The 21,335-nt window shown below is 39.7% G+C and overlaps 1 protein-coding gene across 2 annotated transcripts; it reads left to right on the forward strand.

Moving 5' to 3' along the window:
* The first annotated feature begins 3,941 nt into the window (after positions 1-3,941).
* Positions 3,942-19,682, forward strand: LOC148364145 (aminoacylase-1A-like). Of its 2 annotated transcripts, none has more exons than XM_088338259.1 (15): positions 3,942-4,379; positions 4,536-4,683; positions 9,720-9,784; positions 11,050-11,154; positions 11,341-11,435; positions 11,561-11,637; positions 11,717-11,806; positions 13,524-13,580; positions 13,668-13,741; positions 13,812-13,861; positions 14,622-14,766; positions 15,705-15,773; positions 15,859-15,938; positions 17,873-17,933; positions 18,018-19,682. In XM_088338259.1, the coding sequence occupies exons 2-15, from the start codon at positions 4,554-4,556 to the stop codon at positions 18,180-18,182; spliced, it is 1,263 nt and encodes a 420-aa protein (XP_088194385.1). In that variant the 5' UTR covers positions 3,942-4,379; positions 4,536-4,553; the 3' UTR covers positions 18,183-19,682. The 2 variants fall into 2 exon arrangements, with proteins under 2 accessions (XP_088194385.1, XP_088194384.1); XM_088338258.1 differs by having other exon boundaries at positions 3,944-4,377; positions 4,530-4,683.
* The last annotated feature ends 1,653 nt before the right edge of the window (positions 19,683-21,335 follow it).

Genomic DNA, 21,335 nt, shown 5'->3' on the forward strand with positions numbered 1-21,335 from the left:
TCAAATGATGATTGACACATTGGTTAGGAAATGAAACGGCGGTATATAAATCCCAGCATACACCGCGGACGACTTCGCCTTCGGGGGAAAATCTAGTCGGCGGCGGCTTGCTTTAGTTGCAAGACTTTGCGACTTATTATTGATCCATATATAAGGCGCACTGTATTATAAGGTGCATGGTCAGCTTTTGAAAAAAAAAAAAAAAGGCTTTTAGGTGCGCCTTATAGTGCGAAAATACGGTATGTTTCCTTAAAGGGACAGTGTGTATTATTTGACCACTAGATATCACTCATCAGGTAGTGTAACTGAAAACGAGTGCCACAAAGCACAAGGTAGAATTCAAACTGCAAGACTCGAAGAGACCAAAACGTCACATATGTCTTGTCGTTTTTTGGCCAGCCTTTTACAAGGAAAGGAAAAATGAAAGAAAAAACAAAGAAATGAATAAGGAAAGGATGGAGAAAAAGGAAAACGAAAGAAGAACAAAAAAAGTAAAAATGCAAAAAAAAAATTTCATAAAAATCAATGAAAAGGCAAAAAGAAAACAAAAAAGTAAAAAAAGTAAAAAGAGAAAAAATATAGAAAAAAAAGAAAAGGTAGAAAAGCAATAAGAAAAAAGAGGCAAAGAGAAAAAGGAAAAAGAAAGAAAACTAAAAAAGACTAAATACTTCTACAACTAATGTAAGAATGTGGTTTATATTCTAATCAATGTATTATTATTTAAATCCATATTGTTTTTTTGTAATGAATTAAAAAAAATACCACTAGGAGGCAGTAAATATTACACACTGTCCTTTTAAACTTTGTATTGCAGGTTGCTAAGTATTTGGCTGACATAAGAGTAAGATCATATTGATTGCAACATGGCTTTTATATCTTGTGATAAGCATAAAAATAAATGTTCCTGTCTTTGCCTGCAAAAACTGGCCTAATTAAGATTTAGCTTTTCCTCAAGGAGAAACCTACATGGTATGCTTGGGTCAAGTGTGGCTGTAAACAAGAACTGGATAAATAATTAACAGCAATTTTCCACTGATACAACACTTTTACTGAAGGTAACCTCAGTTGAGAGGTTGCTGGTGTCAGCAGACGTTGCATAACAAATTTGAACCAATAGTTCAATTACATTACCATTGATTCAAACGTTGCACATATCACACAGTATGAATTCAACCCATTAGTCAAATGCAATACTATAATTACACAGTGGGAGTCTCACATTACGTAAGTTAAAGACAGATTTACTGGGTTGGGTAGGGTTACTTTAACTTGATTACTTTCAATTACTTTTGGATTAATCTAATACCAAATATGCTAATAAAAGACAAAAGAAACTAAATATGAATAAAATTATGACTCACAACATGTGGTAAGCTTTCTCCCCTGGCTTTGATCTCCGGCAAAACTAACATAAAATGCGACAGAAACAAAATGAAAATAAATCTAAACAGCTTGCCAACATCATTTTTGCCGTTCCATGTATTCCGTTACTCCCCAAGCCTGCACAAAATTTAGTAATTTGTATTCATATTTAGTTTCTTTTGTCCTTTATTAGCACATTTGGTATTGGAGTAATCCAAAAGTAATTGAAAGTAATCCAGTTAAAGTAACCCTACCCAACCCTGCAGATTTAATGTTTTCCCTGTTCTCCAGGAATTTATAATAATAATAATTATACATCGTATTTCGAAGCGCCTTTCAGCACACCCAAGGTCGCTGTACATATAGTAGGACACATGGTCAAGAAAAGGCAAGCCTGAAGACGTGAGTTTTGAATCTGGATTTGAAGGTGGACAGGGTCGCAGAATTTTGGAGGTCAGGCGGAAATGAGTTCCAGAGCTGGGGGGCAGAGCAGCTGAAAGCTCTGCTCCCCACGGAGCTGAGGCGGGCAGGGGGTATTGTGAGATGGAGGGAGGAAGATGATCTGAGGATGCGGGATGGCGTGGCAGTGCAGCAGGTCGGAGAAGTAGGGAAGGGCAAGGTTTTGAATGGCCATGTAGGTGTAGAGAAAGATTTTTCAGTTGATTCTATGGTTGATTGGGAGCCAGTGGAGTTGCAGAAAGACAGGGATGATGTGATGCGAGAGGGCTTTTTGGTGATGATGCGTGCAGCAGACTTATAGACCATATAAAGTTTAATTTAAGACACAAAAGGTGATTTTAAAGATGCAGATGACCACATTTAAGACAAGGATTCACAGAACTTGAAATCTATTGAGAGTAAATCTCCAATCTTTATAGGACACTACAACTGGAGAAATTTTATAGCAGGTCTCTTTAAAGTCTGGCCTGGGGGCCAGTTATGGCTGGTGATCAAATCTTTACTGGCCTCTGTCAGAAAATCAATAAAATGTGGCCCGCAAGTAATGTTGACTGCAGTCTAAGATACATTTGTACAAAAAAGGAGGATAATTTTAGCCCACCCCACTCCCGACATTCTCGATGTAAATAAAAAAAGGAAAGTTGACTGTGAGGGCTGCCAAGTGGAAATCGGAGTATTTTTTTTTTCACCGAAAACCGACACACTTGCGTTTGCCTAATTTGCCAATTTAAAAAAACATATATAATGTCAAGATCGAAACTTTCTGTGTGGAGTCTTGATGTTCTCCCCGTACCTGCGTGGGTTTCCTCTGGGCACTCCGGTTTCCTCCCAAATTTCAAAAACATGCATGTTAGGTGTGTCCCAAGGTGTGAATGAGCGAGTGAGTTGTCTGTCACTGTGTGCCCTGCGACTGGCTGCCAACTAGGCCCACTGCCCTAAGATGGGCTCCAGCACCCCCGCAACCCTACTTAGGATAAGCAGTGCAGATAAAGGATGGATGGATAATATCAAGAGGCACTGCCAGACAAAAAATGCTGACTGTGTATGACAAGCTAACTGGAAACGAAAAGGTGAAGCAACTTAAATTATGAGTGAAATAAATATTGTTTTCTCAGACAGGTTTTGTGTTCGCTTTGTAATTTAAAATAAAAACTATAAATAAAAAGTGTGCCATTTGCAATAAAAGTAATACTGTGTTCATTTTCTTTATCTGTTTATTCTTGAGCTCAGCGTCACGAGGTCTGCTGAAGCGTTTCCTATTAATCTTTGGGCGAACACGGAGTACACTGGTTGATTTGCCAGTTCACCGAGGGGCCACATAGAGACAGACAACCATTCACTCTCATATTCACACCTACTGACAATTTACAATGTCCAATTAGCTTCTCATTCATGTTTTGGGTGTCAGTGTTAGTTAATGGTTCAAAGAATGCCAGGCTGCATAGTCATCCCTTACACATTTTCATCTTACCAAATCTGGCTTGCGTTCTGAAAAGTTTGGACACCCCTCTTCTGGAGGATTTGGAAGTAAATCCCTACAAACATAAATCTCACAGGTCTGTGCAAGTATAGAAAATTCGGAAAATTGGACAATTACATTTCTGATACAGTTCAAAAGTTCTCTATTTGATATAATAAAACATTATATAATAATAAAGCTAAAGAGCGCTTTACACCGAAAAACAACAGAACCAGATGATGAAGGTGCTGAATCTGAGTCAGATCAGGAGGCTCCTCCTGTTAATAGTAACCATGGAAACCTGTACTATTTGTTTTATGCCCGGGAGCAAACTCCAATAAAAAAAGCCTGGTGAGGAATGGGATCCACCAAGCTGTACCTGACCAAGACACACAACAGGGTGGTGGCCCGGTACTAGTTTCATACAATATTCACAAGAAAATGTAATCACGTTTTATCATTATTTATTGTTTTGTTTTTTTAATTCAGAACTAACAAGATACGTTAAGCCCTTTTAATTTTATTTTTTGTCTCTTCTTTTTTCTTTATAGAATTTGTATTTGGAAATAAACCATACTTGTTTTATTTTGAAATGCATGCCCGGTGTGGTGTTCTGCCGAAACGTCCTACCTTGCCGAGACGTCCTACCAATGCCTCGTGCGCAGGCGCACAGAGCTCGTTGCGATTTCCTACGGAGGGCACTTACAATTTTCGTTTTGATTTAGTCTTATTCGGCTTTTTAACTGCTTCAAAATACCGTGTTGTGACGTAGCTCTTAAGCCTGGCGTGTTTTTCTGCGGTAGCTTTTTATTATGGTGTTTGTTAACTACGGTTATTACGCACTGTATGTTTGCATGCTAAACTTGATCATAAATCAAGAGTAAAATTTCAGTTCGCGAAAAAAACTGAATTTCAAAGTTGCTACTTTCATTTAATAAGAAAAAATATCGCTGTCAGATTAGCCTACGGTAGGAGGTTTCGGCAGAACACCGTTCACAATAGTACTTCTGGAATGAACATTACACGAGAAGTGCCAACTTTTTTCTCCTCCTGCTCCGAAAAGACACTCTGTTGTGAATTGGCAATCAGGCTGTGAGGTGAGTACTTGTTTAGACTTCCAAACAACAGCAGGAAAAAAACTAAGAATGAATCACAACTCGTTGTTTCACTCTTTCTGTCAAGTGTTAACTGCACGGCTATCAGCTTTAGCATAAACTAGCTTCCGCGTTGCACGTTTGTGTATTTCAAGGTGTCAGTCAATCAGGACGTCACGATGCTACCTGACAAAGACGAGGGTCCCGGGCTAGCAGGTGGACCAAAGTCCCCCCAAGGAGAAGATCCTTCCGTCAGCCTGTTCAGAGAGTACCTCTGCCTCAGGACTGTTCATCCAGAACCAGATTATGGTCAGTTTGGAACCCGAAAATGGGAATATCTCACCCAACAGACACCAGAAGGCATTATCGGTAGATTGTTTTCAGACAGGGACAAATAGCTATGTTGAGTAATCATCAATAATGATATCCATCCATTATCTGCACCAATTATCCCCATTAGGGTGGCGGAGGTGATGGAGCCCATCCCAGCTATCTTCGGGCAGTGGGCAGGGGACACCATGAACTGGTTACCAGCCAGTCGCAGGGCACACTCGCTCATTCACACCTAGGGACCATTTGGACCGGACACTTAACCTGACATGCATGTTTTTGGAATGTTGGAGGAAACATGCAAACTCCGTACAGGGAGGCTGGTAACTGGTTTTAATCCCATGACATCAGAACTGTGCCGCTGACGCACTAACCACTCATCCGCCGTGCCACCCGCATCGATAATGATATGACATACTTAAATCATGAGCAGGGGCGATTTAAGATTCAGAGCTTGGGGGTGCTGAGCACCCCGATCCAGGGTGGGCAAACTACAGTTGGTGTTGTGCTGAAATTTGTCCCCCTAGCAGGAAATGTCCCCCCTCGCACAAACATTATTAAAACAACTCCGTATCTCAAATTTTGGGGAATGTAATAGAACCATAAAGCACAGAGATATTGCACCTTCTATATTAATCCATTTGAGCGAGTTGAAAACATTGACTTTGGCGAAATGACACCTTACAATGTGAACGTTTTTCTCCCATTTTATACATATTGACAAGTTGACAGTTAATTTCTCCTTTATTCAGATTCAGATTCAGATTCAGATCTACTTTATTGTCATTCTAGTACACGTGTATACAGAACGAAATGTCGATGGATCTGACTCCCACAGTTTCCCTCAGTGTCCTTCAGTGTACAGATATAAATAAAGCTGTATTGTGTTATTTACCATAGTGCCGATAGTGCAAGAAGAGACGCTAACCAGATGTGCAAGATGGGCAGTCAGGTTAACAAGTCAGGTACACAGTACCATTATATTGTAAACAATAACACTGTAAGTAATAACACTGTAAGTAACAATAGTGCAGAGATCAAATGTGCAAGGAGTGGCAAGCTATAAAAAAAAAAAAAAAAAAAAAAAAAAAAAAAAAAAAACTGCCACTAGTGCAAAAGTCAAATTAGCAGCCGTTTAGATTTAAGTTAACTATATGTTAGATTGACCATTTAACAGTCTAATGGCCAGGGGGACTAGACTATTGCGGAGCCTGGTGGTCCTGCACCGCACACTGCAGTACCTCTTCCCAGAGGCTAGCAGAGTGAATGATGGGGGTGAGAGGGGTCCCCGGTAATGTTCTTAGCATGGGATAAGCAGCGCTTCTGGCCAATGTCCTGAATGGAGGGAAGTGTAGTCCCGATTATTTTCTCCGCTGTCCTCGTTACCCTCCTCACACTACCCCAGTCGGTAGCGCTGCAGCCTCCACACCACACAGAGATACAGCTGGTCAGGATACTCTCTATGGTGCCCCTGTAGAAAGTGATGAGGGATGGTGGGGGCAGGTGGGCTCTCCTCATCCTCCGCAGGAAGTACAGGCGCTGCTGTGCCCTCTTAACCAGAGATGCAGTGTTCACGGACCAGGTGAGTTTGTTTGTGATGTGCACCCCTAGGAACTTGATACTGCTGACAACCTCCACAGCCTTGTTGTTGATGCAAAGTGGGGCATGGTTGGGCTGGTTTTTCCTAAAGTCGACAATGATCTCTTTAGTCTTGTCAACATTCAGGACCAGGCTGTTGTCCTTGCACCAGCCCACCAACTGCTCCACTTCCTCTCTGTAGGCCAGGTCGTTGTCATCCCTGATGAGGCCCACCACCGTTGTGTCGTCAGCATACTTCACGATGTGGTTTGTGGCGGACCTAGGGACGCAGTCGTGTGTCATCAAGGTGAACAGCAAGGGGCTTAGGACGCAGCCTTGGGGGGAGCCCGTGCTGAGGTAGATGACATCTGAACTGTTCTGACCTATCCGCACAGATTGGGGTCTGTCACAGAGGAAGTCCAGCAGCCAGTTCCGCAGGGGGGTGTTGAAACCCAGAAGCCCCATTTTGTCTACCAGATGTTGTGGGATGATGGTGTTGAATGCTGAACTGAAGTCCAGGAACAGCATCCGCACATGGGTGTTCTTCTCCTCTAGGTGTGTCAGGCTCAGGTGAAGCGCAGAGGAGATGGCATCCCTGGTGGAGCGGTTTGTCCTGTAGGCAAACTGAAAGGGGTCGAATGAAGAGGGGAGACTGGAGGTGATGTGCTCTTTAACCAGTCTCTCGAAGCACTTCATTATGATAGGAGTCAGTGCAACGGGCCGGTAATCGTTGAGTGATAAGATCTGGGTTTTCTTTGGCACTGGGATGATGTTGGCAAATTTGAAGCATGATGGTACTTTGGCTTGGTCTAGCGAGGTGTTGAAAATGTCTGTTAGTACACAAGCCAGCTGATCGGCGCACTCCCTAAGTACCCGCCCCGGAATGTTGTCCGGGCCTGGAGCCTTCCTTGTGTTGACCCTTCTCAGGGTCTTCCTCACGTCAGATGAGTCCAGGTGGAGTGCTCTTTCGTCCTGATTTGGAGCCGCTTTCACTGCAGGGGTGCTGTTTTGTGCCTCGAACCTACCAAAGAAATTGTTGAGGTCATTCAGCTTTATGGTGAGTGCATAAAAGTTGTCAATACATTTGATAGTCAGGAGATTCATGTTTTGAATCATTGGTTAATCGCAATTAAATCAGCTCGTTTGCGTGTCTATCAATTCATAAGAAAAGGCGAAGTCGTTTTATAGACGTTTCAGTGAGGAGGGTGTCATTCAATGCCGGGCAATGATAATATTTCCAATATTTCAACTTGCCCACAAGTGGTTTCTTCAAAGTTATACAAATGCTACGTGCTTTTCTGCTCCTTTCCTCCAAAAACTAAATTCGAAGTCGTTTTAGTGAAGTTTGCGCTCGGGGGGACATTTCAAAAATGGTCAAAATATAATTATATATATATATAAATGAATAGTTACAATGTACAGACGCTGCCCTACTTACGAACGAGTTCGGTTCCGGACGATCGTTAGTTAAATTTGTTCTTAAGTTGTTTCAGTGCTATTTTTTGTATGTTTAAGGTTTATATAAGTATGTTTAAGGCTTGAATAAGTAACCAGTATTGTTTTGTACTAAAATATTAAAAATCATAAAATGATATGCTCTATAAAGATAAAGTTGAGTTTAGCTTACTTTTGGAAGATGAGCTCCTCCGTGGTAAAAAGTGGCCGAGAAAAAGCGTTACAACCATTTTCTCAACCGCATCAAGCTTTCTTATTCCACTTTCATTTCAAAAGAAACGACTCGCCTCTTCTTTACACTTCACACTGGCCATATTGGATGCACGAGATATTTATTAAACAACAAAATGTCAAAGTTCTTAGCAAGCTGGAGATACAGTATAGAATGTTTACACACAAACTAGGAAGAGGAAGCAGATTTTTATTTTTTACTTCAGGTTAGACGCTGGGTGACCTCTCACAGCGCCACCACACGCCGTAGTGGTGGAAAGAAGTACTACAGAAATTTTCCGGGTACAGAAAATTTCTGTACCCGGAAAAAGTTGCACACAATACAAAATCTAACTTAAATAATATTCTTCCAAAATATTGTACTTTTTTATGACAACTTACCATTCCTGTTTGTTAAATACTTTTCCGCTGGCGTAAAAAATGTCAGAATCGTGATCTTTTTTAATTTTATCCATAAATACTTATTAAATAGGTCAGTAATCTGCTCAGAATCCTTCACAACCCAGAATCCTTCACAAAGACTTCTAAAGGCCCTGATTGATAACTGCAGTGTCCTATAAATCTGTTGGGTTAGCCAATCAGATTTCCAGTTGGTGGTCCCTGCGCCTGCTGGAGGGCTTTGGGAAACGTCACCGGTCTCAGAAAATAAAATTGGCTAGTGGGTAGTAAGAGATGTATTAAAGCGAAAACATGAAGACAAATCCCTGTGTCCACTACTTCTGTCAAATAGACTTTTTTTGCCTTAAATCAGAAAAAAAACGATGTCAGAAATACAATAAGACAGGCTGGACTTTCAGCATTAGCTTTGGTAGCGATAGAAAATGACTTCTTGATCGAAATGAAACTCACATAATATGAACAAGTCATTGAAATCTTGAGAAAAGAAAGGAGGGTAGATTTTGTGCAAATAAGAATTATTTTTGGTGAGTAAAATTAGGATATATTCCAAAATAATATTGCAATTTTTTTAAAGGTTATTATTGATTATGTTTTTGTTTTGTGTCTGTAGCTGCAGTTATTGTTTTTTGGCCATAAAATAGTTATTCAAGGTTTAGTTGATTGATCCCACTGAAGGTCTAGGTGTGTAATTTATGCCCCGCCACTGTTAAAAGGACACGAGAAGCCAGCCAATACTGGTATTGGCTACCATCAGGAGATCTGATAACTTAATATCAGTGACGTGCGGAGAGGTTTGTGTAATTTTGTAAGAAAATGAACCTACATCGTATTTGTTATTTGATTGGCAGAGCAAGAAACAAATATACAGACCAAAGCATACATATTTTACTGTCCTCATTTATAAACAAAGCCTATGCACTGCTCCTTTTAAATAAAAACATCAATAGATAGGTAATCCTCCATTGTGAAGAAAAAAACATGCAACGAAAAAAATACTAGATGACTTGACCTGATGTCAGCTTGATGATGATTTTAAAACAATGCGGTACTGGTAAAGTCAAGTCAAGTTTTTCTTATCTGTATACCCCTTAATCACAAAGGGCTGCACAGACCAGAGATTATTGCAAACTGCAGACTATTATTACACCTGATCTAAAACCTACATGAAGGCAAGGAAAAACTCAAAAAACTCAACATGAGAAGAATGAAGAAACTTTGAGAAAAAAAACTCATATACATTTCGAACCCTGCTTAAAGAGCACCCCAGTTGAGAGAAAATGTTAAGTAAAATGATAACAGCAAGTGCAAGAACAAACCTGATCTTGACTGTGTTCGTTTGGACTTATTTATAGACGGTGCACTAAGCTTTCTGGACCGGATCGCAGGGGAACTTGGACTGCCGATCAAGAAGATTGAGGTGTGTTTATAGAATCTCACATTTTGTCAGTTGCACGTTCAGAAAATGAATCATGCTGTGTTGATTTCATATATTACTATAAAGACATAGCAAACGGGTTGAGAGTAAAATTTTGAATTCATTTGTATGTGCCTAACTAAGGTGCGCTTCAATATTTTCAGCTGCTGGATTAACTGAAATTTTTTACGTCATTTTGACATTTTCCTAAAACTTAACTTAATACAAAAAGTTAACTATTGAGTAGGATTAACCCGATAATTTTTTTTTGTTTTTTTTCCTAAATTCAAAGTTGGCCGCAAAGTACTGTAGTTTGAATCTGGATGATTTGTTCCATTTGGATGATCCTGTTCACGTAACATTATCAACAAGATTTTTAGTCCCCTACTAAACTTCGCCCAGTCATAAAGCGAATGGGCTGCTTGTATATACGGACGCTACCCTACTTACAACCATTCGACCTACGTAAAACGATACGAACATTTACTTCGGGATGTCGAAAAATATCCCGACATTGCTGTAAGTTAGACTTTGCATTGTGTGCACATTTTTCCATGTAGAGGACATTACTGTAGTGCTTCTTTCCGCCGCTACGAGCGTGTGACGCTGTGAGACGTCACCCAGCATCCACCCGGGAAAAAAAATCCGCTTCCTCTTCCTAGTTCGTGTGTAAACATTCTATACTGTCTATGTCTATACTATCTATAGCGCGCTAAGAACTTTGACATTTTTATTGTTCAATATCTCGTGCATCCATTCAATATGGTTGGTGTAAAGCGTAAAGAAGAGGCGAGCCGTTTCTTTAGAAATGAAAGTGGAATAAGTAAGATTGATGTGGTTGAGAAAATGGTTGGATTGCTTTTATTCAGCCACTTTTTACCACAAAGGAGGACCTCTTGAAGCTCATCTTCCAAAAGTAAGTTAAACTCAACTTTGTCTTCATAGAATATATTATTTTATTTTTTTAATACAAAGCAATGCAGGTTACTTATGCAAGCCTTAAACATACTTATATAAACCTTAAACATTCAAAGTATATCACTAAAGCAACTTAAGAACAAAATCCAACTTACAATCATCCTATTCGTAAGTAGGGCGGCGTCTGTAAGGGCCAATATCAGAGATTAGTTGTTTTTTGCCCTAGTTTAAGGCCAATATCTGATATCTTTATCCGAGCAGGACACCCCTACAAATGTGTTATTTGTAAATCCCCCTTGTAATTGTCAATGACATTGTTTATGCAAGCACAATTCTTTTTTTCGTGACAGGTCTGTCCAGGCAAAGTGGTGTCCATCTTAACTTGGCAAGGGACCAACCCAAATTTGAAATCTGTTTTATTGAATTCCCACACCGACGTTGTTCCAGTTTTCCAGGTATTACCCTGTTCAATAGTGACTACGATGATAACCGCTTACTGTTTGTGTCATCTTTTGCATTTTGTTTAGTGTCTGATCCCTTACAAAGTCCCAATTGAGGATACACTGAATACACGTATAAATCATTGATTGGCCTTTTTGTTAAAGACTAGCCAAAAGCAGATCCGTCATTGTTTTCCGCAGGAACACTGGAAGTACGACGCTTTCAGCGCAATCAAAGATGCTGAAGGCAATATTTATGGCCGCGGCTCACAGGACATGAAATGTGTGACAATACAGTGGGTAGAGACATCACAGTAAACTTTTTTACAGACAACACTTAATGATTACTCTTCTTCAGTTTCCGTACCACTGTAATAACAAAATCCCCTGCAGATGTCTTCTCCTTGCATTGTACATGCAGGTATATCCAGGCTGTGAGACGGCTGAAGGCCGAGGGGCAAAGATTCATGCGCACCGTGCACTTAACGTTCGTTCCCGGTAGGTGATTCCATTGTGGCTTTCCTCGGATGTGGTTTTAAGATTTCTAAGAACTTCATTTTGTTTTTTTGTCTTGCAGACGAGGAAATTGGAGGCGAGAAAGGCATGGAAACATTTGTGACTCATCCCGAATTCCAGAAACTAAACATTGGCTTTGCCCTAGATGAAGGTAAATAGCTGACATTTAAAGGAAACACCCCTGAGCATGATTGGTTACATATTATAGGGAAATAAAAATGGTTAATGTGTCACCAGGGTGCTAAATTTGTCATGCGTCCCTTTGCTCCTCTAATCATTTCACATAATTATCCTAGTTGCAAATTTAGTTTCTTCCCCGAGGCCATATCTTGCCGGTTGTATTGAAAAATGGGTATTCTGCTTAATATAATTTCACTCCTTTTAATTGCACTGTTGTTATGCTACACTGCTTCTCGTTGCACTATTATTACGAAAGAAAATTGCAATTACAATTTAGGCCAGGCTTCCAAGCACTGTCTCATAAATATTTTTGCATATTCTCTTTTTCCCTTTTCAGTCTGTATTACGTGATTAGATTGTTTATGCTGGAGTCTTATGTGTTTTATCGTCGAAAACAATGTTCACTACGTTGTCATCACTGGCAGGAAGGCCCATTCTATTGTAGTACCTCGAGGCGCACATAAAACACAAACTAGAAATTTGCTGGAAATTGGCCAGTGTGCATTATAACTCTTATATTTTAGAAAGAGGTGAAATAAATTGGAAATTCATAATTACAATGAAATGCTCACATACGTAACCATTTATGAAGAAATCATTTTAGCAGTCAAAACAGGTTTTTTATGTTGGTTTTTGTTATATAAAAAAAGATATTTTAATATCCCGAAGAATATTTTTGGGATGCAATTATAATTCTTAAATCAGTTTTTATTTAATTCACCTTACAGTTAGGTGTTGAGTAAAAACTTTATACAAAAATTCCATGGAAGACTGTTTTTGCAGGTGCACCTTATCAACGGGTGCAATTAATATAAGAAAATCTTTTGGAAGTCCACCTTATGATTAGGTACTCTTTATAATCTTTAAAATACTTTTATTTTTTTAACCGAATTGTATTTGACTTCTATAATTTTCCATAAAATAATTTCAACACTTTTGATACTTGGTGCTGCCAAAAATGCACAAATGTTGTGTAAGTTAAGAGATAGAATATAGATATTTATCATTGTTGCATCAATTTCTGTGGAAATACCCCCCATTCTTATAGTTTACTCTACAGGCCATTTAATAGAATGATAGCCTTTGATTACTAATAATTACCATTATACATATGGTTTTTTTTGGGCAGCAGGGCGGCACAGCAGTTAGTGCGTGCGTGCACAGTTCTGAGGTCATGAGATCAAACCTTTCTGTGTGGAGTTTACATGTTCTCCCCATGCTTGTGTGGGTTTCCTCCGGGCACTCCAGTTTCCTCCCACATTCCAAAGACATGCATAATTGGCCGGTCCCTAGGTGTGAATGAGCGAGTAAGTTGTCTGTCTGTGTCCCCTGCCCACTGCCTGAAGATAGCTCCAGCACCCCCGCGACCCTACTGAGGATAAGCGGTGGATGGATGGATGGATACATAAATGTTTTGATGTACTATCTCACGAGCAGATCATTTGTATACAGAAATAAAAAAGGGTAATCTGCTGGAGACTTACTCAAGATATGCTTGAGAGTGTTTGGCAGGATAATACATATGCTTTTGAATATCTCATTTAGATTTGGAAGAATAAATGTAATGATCTTCAACATTAATACCTTTTAATTTCATTTGCCTTTATCATATACTTACGGTGATATTGACATCTCGCAGGATATAACATTTTTTTAAACACCCTGTATATTCCGCATGTGTTCCCTAGGTCTAGCAAACCCCGGCAATGCTTTCACTGTCTTTTACGGAGAAAGGAATCCATGGTGTGAGTAAAAAATGTTAATTCAAATTAAATAGAAATCAGTGAACTTGATATTAAATCAAAAGAGTGCATCTTTTGACAATTTTGCAGGGATTACAATCCACTGTCCAGGGAGTCCCGGTCATGGATCAAGATTTGTGGAGAATACAGCAGCTGAGAAGCTGGTGAGGTCCCGAGTTTTGTGTTTGCTTTTGTCCGAGCTGACATAAAAAACTCAGGTTGTCTCTTTTGCAGCGCCATATCATCAACTCTTTCTTGGGTTTCAGAGAAAAGGAGAAACACAGGTAAGAGTTGACGTTTTCGTATGAAGCTCATTTTTATATAAGTTGTCAAGTCATGTTTATTTGTATACCCATTATTCAGAAAGAGTCTCAAAGGGCTGCACAGATCAAAGACTATTGCAAACTAATATTACAGACTATTGTATTCAATTGGTTTAGACTGGGCAGCACAGCAGCGCAGTGGTTAGCGCGTTCGCGGCAAAGATCTGACGTCTTGAGATCGAACCTTCCTGTGTGGAGTTTGCATGTTCTCCCGTGCTTGCGTGGGTTTCTTCCGGGCACTCCGGTTTCCTCCCACATTTCAAAAACATGCGTGTCAGGTTAATTGGCCGGTCCAAATTGGTAATCTAAAGTTATACGTAAGTGCATATCTTAGTGAAATTTTCATCCTCTCTGTCACTTTTACCGGTATACAACTCCAATTTGGGAGGTAAATGATAATCTGTTTCCTGCATCCACTTTGAAAATTGTCCCACACACAACAAGTGAAGGATGAAATTGTCATCACAGGCTTAGAGCACCCCCTTGGGTTTTAGTGTGAAAATAACATGTTAAATGATGTATAGTTGGTTGGTTGGATCTTTTCAACTCTAGTGTCCTTGGGGAACCATTTCCTGTGGTGTATTATAGTTCAGGTGTGCTAAATGAAAACGAATGGGACAACAGTGACACAAAAGGGGAAAGCCTTACTCCTATCGCCCAAAATACAATTGTGTTTGTTGCTAAGGATATACTATTTTCATCGTGTGTATGTCGATTCCAGGCTCAACACAAGCCAGTGTTTCACACTCGGTGATGTCACCACGGTGAATATGACCATGGTGAAAGGTGGCGTGGCCTATAACGTCATTCCAGCGGAAATGGACGTTAGCTTTGACCTGCGGATCCCACCGACTGTAAATCTACAGGTGAGTGTTGACAGTAATCCCTCGGTTATTGTGGTGAATGGGGACCAGAACCACCCGCGATAAGCAAAAATCCGCTAAGTAACGTAGCACCTTCATAAAAGCCAGTGTATACAACTGTAACAAAATAATATAGATCTTCAAATACAAATTTCAGGATTGCTGTTAAATTATTGGTCTTTATTGCAATTATACAAAAGTACAACAAAACTGGAGTGCTTTTCCTTTCTATGCAAGAAAGTGATTTAGAAAGCAGCTGGCTAGCTTCACGCTAGCATCAGTTAACGTCAAGATGAGCAAGGTCTCCGCTATGATTAAAATACAACCGTCCCGAACTTAGCAGTTCCCTATGATTTGTAGCCCTAGGTCATCCGTTTCATGGGTAATGGGTCTGGCGTTGGTAAGACACAGGCTCAGTAGGGCTGACTATTTACATATCAGTAGGTTGGACCTGCAGCCTTCTCTCCCGACGCTGCTTCAGTCCCAGAGTCACGGACATGCTGGTGATAACCATTACTTTGCGATCTTCTGACTTTCCTATAAGTTCGATTTGATTGCTGAATTTCTTTTCGTTTTAACAAGTCGCTAAAAGCTAGTGGTCGCCATGCTTCCTAGTCTTTTTTGGATAAACACATTGACTCATGCACCTGTTTGACTGACAGTGTGCAACAGCCTATCACAGTCACCCAAGCAGACTGTCACCACCACCCAACACACATAGCCCTCCCTAACCTGCCTCCATGATAGCATTTGCTGTTTGCTGTCTGCTCAGAGTAAAATGCACAATACGTTCCTATTAATGACAATAAAAACAATTCAATTTAAAATCTATGAAACAGTGAACAAGGGACAACTGAAGCACAAAGTATCGAGGTTTTTTTCGCACATTCTCAGGGGTTTAGTAATTCTTTACTTCAACCTAACACGTTTTATGTCATCAGGAGTTTGAGGAAGTGATTAAAGGTTGGTGTAAAGAAGCAGGCGATGATGTCACATACAAGTTCGCTCAGGTGAATACGCTGCCTCTTAAATTTGTGATCGCTATTGTGTAAAAGCTTTATAATCTGCCGGAATCTAATTTTTTTTTTTTTGCAGAAACACATGAACCAGAACATCACATCCACTGAAGAGAGCGACCCCTGGTGGCGTGCATTTAGTCAAGCCTGCAGAGAAATGTAAGGTGCATGTTCAACCTAGGACAAAACCTGTGTGACACTATGAAATGAAATGATCTGCATTTATATAGCGCTTTTCAAGTCAATGACTTCCCAAAGCGCTTTACATTGTGCTTCACATTTCCCAATAACGGCCGTGATCTGTGCAGCCATGTAAGGCGCTAACCTGCTTATTGGGGGTATTGGGGGTTCAGTGTCTTACCCAAGGACACTTTGGCATGTAACACGGACAAGCCGGGATTCGAACTGGGATCCCTTAATCCTAAAACGATCGCTCTACCTCCTGAGCTATTGCCGCCCCAATATGTAAAATTTGGTAGGCAAGATCAACACTTTTAACCAGTTCGGTGAGGTTGATGTCTGGGGAGGCAGAGTCAGATTTATAAATTCCGTATTTGATTGTGTGTAACGCACACCCCTAATTTTAGATGAGAAATCTGTATGAAGTTTTGTTTTAGTTTTTCCTTCTTCAAACTAAGCATTGTATGTGGCAAACATTGTTGACATCGTAAACTATGAACACAACACCAAAATAACATTCACAATATTCATTTCATGTCCTTCAAAGTCCTATTCATCATCAGATACACCAAAGAGTTGTTTTCCTGGTCATGCTGTATTTGGCATTATTTGTCTTTCAGGACGACTGTTTTTTTTCTTTCCCCATTTTCTAACATCTCTGGCACACTGCTGAATTTCCCTGAATTTCAGCATGACCATCCACTTTGAGCTAGAAAGAGGCGTCATATGAGGAACTCTATCTCTTTGCAGCTAAGCAAAAGCAGTCAAACCATTTTTTTGTAAAATTGTTTTTTTTGCCCTCTGTTAGCCAAGTTACACCCAGAAAACGAATAAAACAACAGTGACAAAGGGAGAAATCTTACTCCCATTGTCCAAAATCAAATGTTGAGGTGTGAGCCACATCAGAATCCTTGGTCTCACCATCGCCCTCTGCCATGAGGCAAGAAAGTTGCGTGTCTCACTCTGCATCTGTAGATGCTCAAGATACTACCATAAATTCCGGACTATAGAGCGCACCTGATTATAAGCTGCACCCAGGGAAAACAACAACCCCGTAATGGCCCGCCAGTGGGCCGCTTCTTGTAATCCACTCGTTTTGCCGAATTATTTCTGTTTACAAATAAAAAGACTGGTAAAATTAATCCCAATATGATAGTTAGCATTCCCCTTTTGATTGACACCTTTTCCATGATGAGAGTCTGCTCATGCTCATTTTATTCATGCACAAAGCCCGAAGTAACATTAAACTTGCGTCTTCCTTGACACATACTTTCCACATGTCTAAATCTCATTTTTACTGCGGCCTTTAGAAACCAATTCATAAATAAGCCGCATCATTGTAAAGTCGTGGCTTATAGTCCGGAATTTATGGCGATTGTATTAATGATATTTATAATTCTAAATTGATAGATTCTTAAAAAACAAAATCAGATTTTTTTTGACACAAAAGTTAAATGAGAAACAACTCGCATCAAATGAATATAACCATTTAATATATATTGATTTGATTTTTCCATGATTACAGGTTAGGGACATCCTCACCTGCTTCTACTTTTTTAAAGTTCAATTAGATAATTATCAATGTTGCCTAATACCTTTTGTATGTTTCATTTTCACAAATCCATATTGAATGAATGGCTTTGTTGTCATTACACAATAGTATAACAAAATTTAAGTGCATGTAAAATAAATGTACAAAGGAAAAAACGTTAAAAAAAAGATACATATATATATATATATATATATATATATATATATATATGTTAATGTTGAATGATATGTATGTGCATATTCACAGTAGTAGTTTTTACAGTTTGTTGTGCTCATCTTAACTAGGTGACAATATTGATTGTATTTATGTGCTTGGTGAAATTCGGCCCATTATATTTTGTATTAAAAATGGCCTGTTGCAGGAATATGACTCTGGAGAAGGAAATATTTCCTGCTGCCACTGACAGCCGTTTCATCCGTGCTGTGAGTATTTCTCCAGCTTCCGTCTGGTTTTCTAGCAAGTCTGTGATTTCTTTTCTTCTCCCTCCCCATTTCATGTCCCTCCAGGTGGGAATTCCCGCCATCGGCTTCTCCCCGATGAACAACACTCCCATCCTGCTGCACGACCACAATGAGTTTCTGAACGAAAGCGTCTTCCTGAGGGGCATTGACGTGTACAAGAAGCTCATCCCAGCTCTCGCCAATGTAGCTGCTTTTCCGAATGAGGATTAAATTCTCATATTTTACAAATACCAAAGAATAATGAGGACCATAAATCAGGCCTTGGCTATTTTGATTGTTTTCCTAATTCTCAGGTAATTCCGAACGACGGCTCACACAACAAAAACAACTCATGCTCAAATTTAAAGAAGAGACTCAACTTTATTTATGTTCTTGATGCAGTGAAGCCATAACAATGAACTCATTCATGGCCATTTCTTGAATTCTAAAAATAAATCGCCGGGGAAATGTCTAGTACAGAAAAACAACACAGGTTGCTGCGATTAAGACACTCGTTTGCATACTCTTGTCTGCAGCTGTCCATTTGAATCAAGTCCCGCATCTTACAATATGAATTAAATTGGCATTAACAAATACGCAAGTATGTGTGACAAAAACCTCTTATAAACAAAACTTGATGTACTCTACTGACTAAAATTCCGAACACTGTACGATCACACCAGGATGTACACAAGCTAAGTGATGCGACAGATTTCAAGTTCTCCCATTCCTTACGCAAATGATAAGGTGATAGAGACGAGACAAAGTATTGCTGCTACTACTACTACATAAAAATTGTTATACATAGGTGCATGGAATCTTTTTTTAAAAAGTACTACCGGTTGACAATATTTTAGCCTGGCAATAGGTGACAAATTATTGCGTATATTTTTCTTAACGAGCCGAAAACTGACGCAATATTGAGATATCAGTCCAATAACTGTCAGCCTGATAAATATTGTGTCCGCCTCCTTAGTTCGTAACTAGTGTTGGCATAGGTAACGTTTTTTTTATATGGTAGTACAGCTAGTATCAATACTTGGTCTCCTTTCTGTCAATTTGTTATGTGCGCAAGGGATGGGAGAGTTTAAGATCAGTTGCATGGCTCATGTGTACAGGCAGTCGTGATTGTAAAGGCTTCTAATTTTAGTCGGTACAGGACATTGAGTTTTGTATTTAGACTGTTTTTGTCGCAATCCCAATTTAATTAAAAATTGACTGCTGCGCTAGTGGATTAGGAAAGGCATAATGTGTTAATTTTCTGTACTGGACATTTCCCCGCTGATTCTGCCACCTGCCTGCCAGGAACAGGCTGCCACACAGGGAGCGCTGACGCGGGGCCCTGATGTCACCTTAGTTGGGAAGATCCTCAGGAAGGGCGGGCATTAGAAGTTGCAGTTCCTCACTAACATTCGCCACACAAAAACATAAAGAATAAGCTATATCGTACTATAAGCTTCAATGTTTAAAAGGTACAGTTAAAAAGTAACAGAATTTACGGTAATTTTCTTTTTTAAAGAGTTTCCACAGTTAATTTGTGTGTGCTTTGTCTTAAAAAGGCATTCGTTTTGGCATTGATCCGAGGGCAAGGTTTTTTAAACTTATCTATTGCCAAAGACTGTTATAGATGTAACATTTTTACTAGGGGTGAATAAGTTAATGAACTTCTCATCATTAAGATTCATTTAAGATTGTATAATTTATTAAATATATTTGATCACAACAGTCAAATGTTTGCAATTTATTGTTCACACTGACATTAACTTTGAGCAGGTTTCATGGCGAATTGCAGATTTGATGTTTAACCTGCAGCCATCTATCTGCTTAAGACAAGCAGTCAATTGGTGATATATAGAAAATGTCAAGACTGGTAGTTTATCATTTTGATAAGAATGTTTGATAACATGCTCTTCAATTGACTGACAACCCAAAGTCACCCGAGCTGAGCCCCAGCAGGGTTCCCGCAGATCTTTGAAAAGTCTTAAAAGAAATTGAATTCATTATTCTAAAAATGAGGCCTTAATTGGCATTAAAAATGTCTTGAATCTAATTTTCAAAAGTCCTAAAAATGTGAACACAAGATGTACATTTGTTTGAACTCAAAAGATTAAATAACATGTATCAATTGTCTTCTTTAATAATACACTGATTTAATTTTGTGGCAGCATGGCGTGTCAACTATAACAGAACTATCAAAAGGGTTATGTAGTTTCAGTCGGGCCTTTTAGCGCAGACGCATCTTGTGTCTGCCCACAATAGACATAGTAACTTAGGACAGAGACGTTTACTTTGGACATTGGAAAAGTCTGTTTTAGAAAGAAGGGGCTGTTCCATTACCGTTTCTTGCTATAGCCATAAGCTGTGCCTGGTAATGTGTACGAGGCACAAAACATGTGCGCAAGAAATACTTTTTTGTTTTTGTTTTGTGTGTTTCATTTGTCTTTTTTTTTGTCTAGATCCTGAATTTCATTTAAAAAGGTATTAACAAATTATTTTAAGAGTCTTTAATTTAACTTGGTTAAAGCTGTGGGAACCCTGCCCACCACCCCCTGACCAGAATATGAAAGAATGTTTGATACCACTTTAGAAAACTTTAACTTTTGCATTGTATCCTTTTTCTCTTCTCTTGCTTACTGGATTCCAGAGGACATGAAAAGGACAGAAATTTAATAAATGTTTTAGGTCTGATCTGTTAATCTGTCAAAATAATGAATGACGTCATAACATTTGCCTTCAGAATTGTGCCTAATGATTCAATTTTAAGCGAGTATTCTAACCAGAAAACTATCTCATCTCATCAGCCGTACCGCTTATCCTCATTAGGGTCGCGGGGGGCTGGAGCCCATCCCAGCCATCTCCGGGCAGTGGGCAGGGGACACCCTGAACTGGTTGCCAGCCAATCGCAGGGCACACAGGGACAGACAACTCATTCGCTCATTCACACCTAGGGACAATTTGGACCAGCCAATTCACCTGAAATGCATGTTTTTGGAACGTGGGAGGAAAGCGGAGTGCCCGGATGAAAACCCACGCAAGCACGGGGAGAACTTACAAACTCCGCACAGGAAGTCTGGAGCTGGATTTGAACCCACGACAGGTTCCCATGACATGAACTGTGCCGTACAAGCGCTAACCACTGCGCCGCCGTGCTGCCAACCAGAAAACTATACCTGATAAAAATACTTATTTACTACTGGAGCCGAACTTTACAAAGGTTGAAAAGCGGTTGCTACGGGCGTTGCCTAGCTGATGCTCAAGTAGACCTTACCTTGCTAACTCAGTTTTGTTGGGTGCCAAATAGCTTCTCGGGCACAAGCTAGCCATTTTTATTATTATTATTTTATTAATCCTAAGCAGTCTGCGTACTGCTTATGCAGTTTGCTT

This window comes from Urocampus carinirostris, chromosome 6 (genome assembly GCF_059441175.1).
Source record: "Urocampus carinirostris isolate Australia breed hairy pipefish chromosome 6, RoL_Ucar_1.0, whole genome shotgun sequence".
In the NCBI taxonomy this organism is placed as follows: Eukaryota; Metazoa; Chordata; class Actinopteri; order Syngnathiformes; family Syngnathidae; genus Urocampus; species Urocampus carinirostris.

Coding starts and splice junctions, on each gene's coding strand:
- LOC148364145 (XM_088338259.1), top strand. CDS start 4,554: ATGCTACCTGACAAAGACGAGGGTCCCGGGCTAGCAGGTGGACCAAAG. Junction 13,742..13,811: donor ATACAGCAGCTGAGAAGCTG/GTGAGGTCCCGA, acceptor TCTCTTTTGCAG/CGCCATATCATCAACTCTTT. Junction 17,934..18,017: donor ACAGCCGTTTCATCCGTGCT/GTGAGTATTTCT, acceptor ATGTCCCTCCAG/GTGGGAATTCCCGCCATCGG.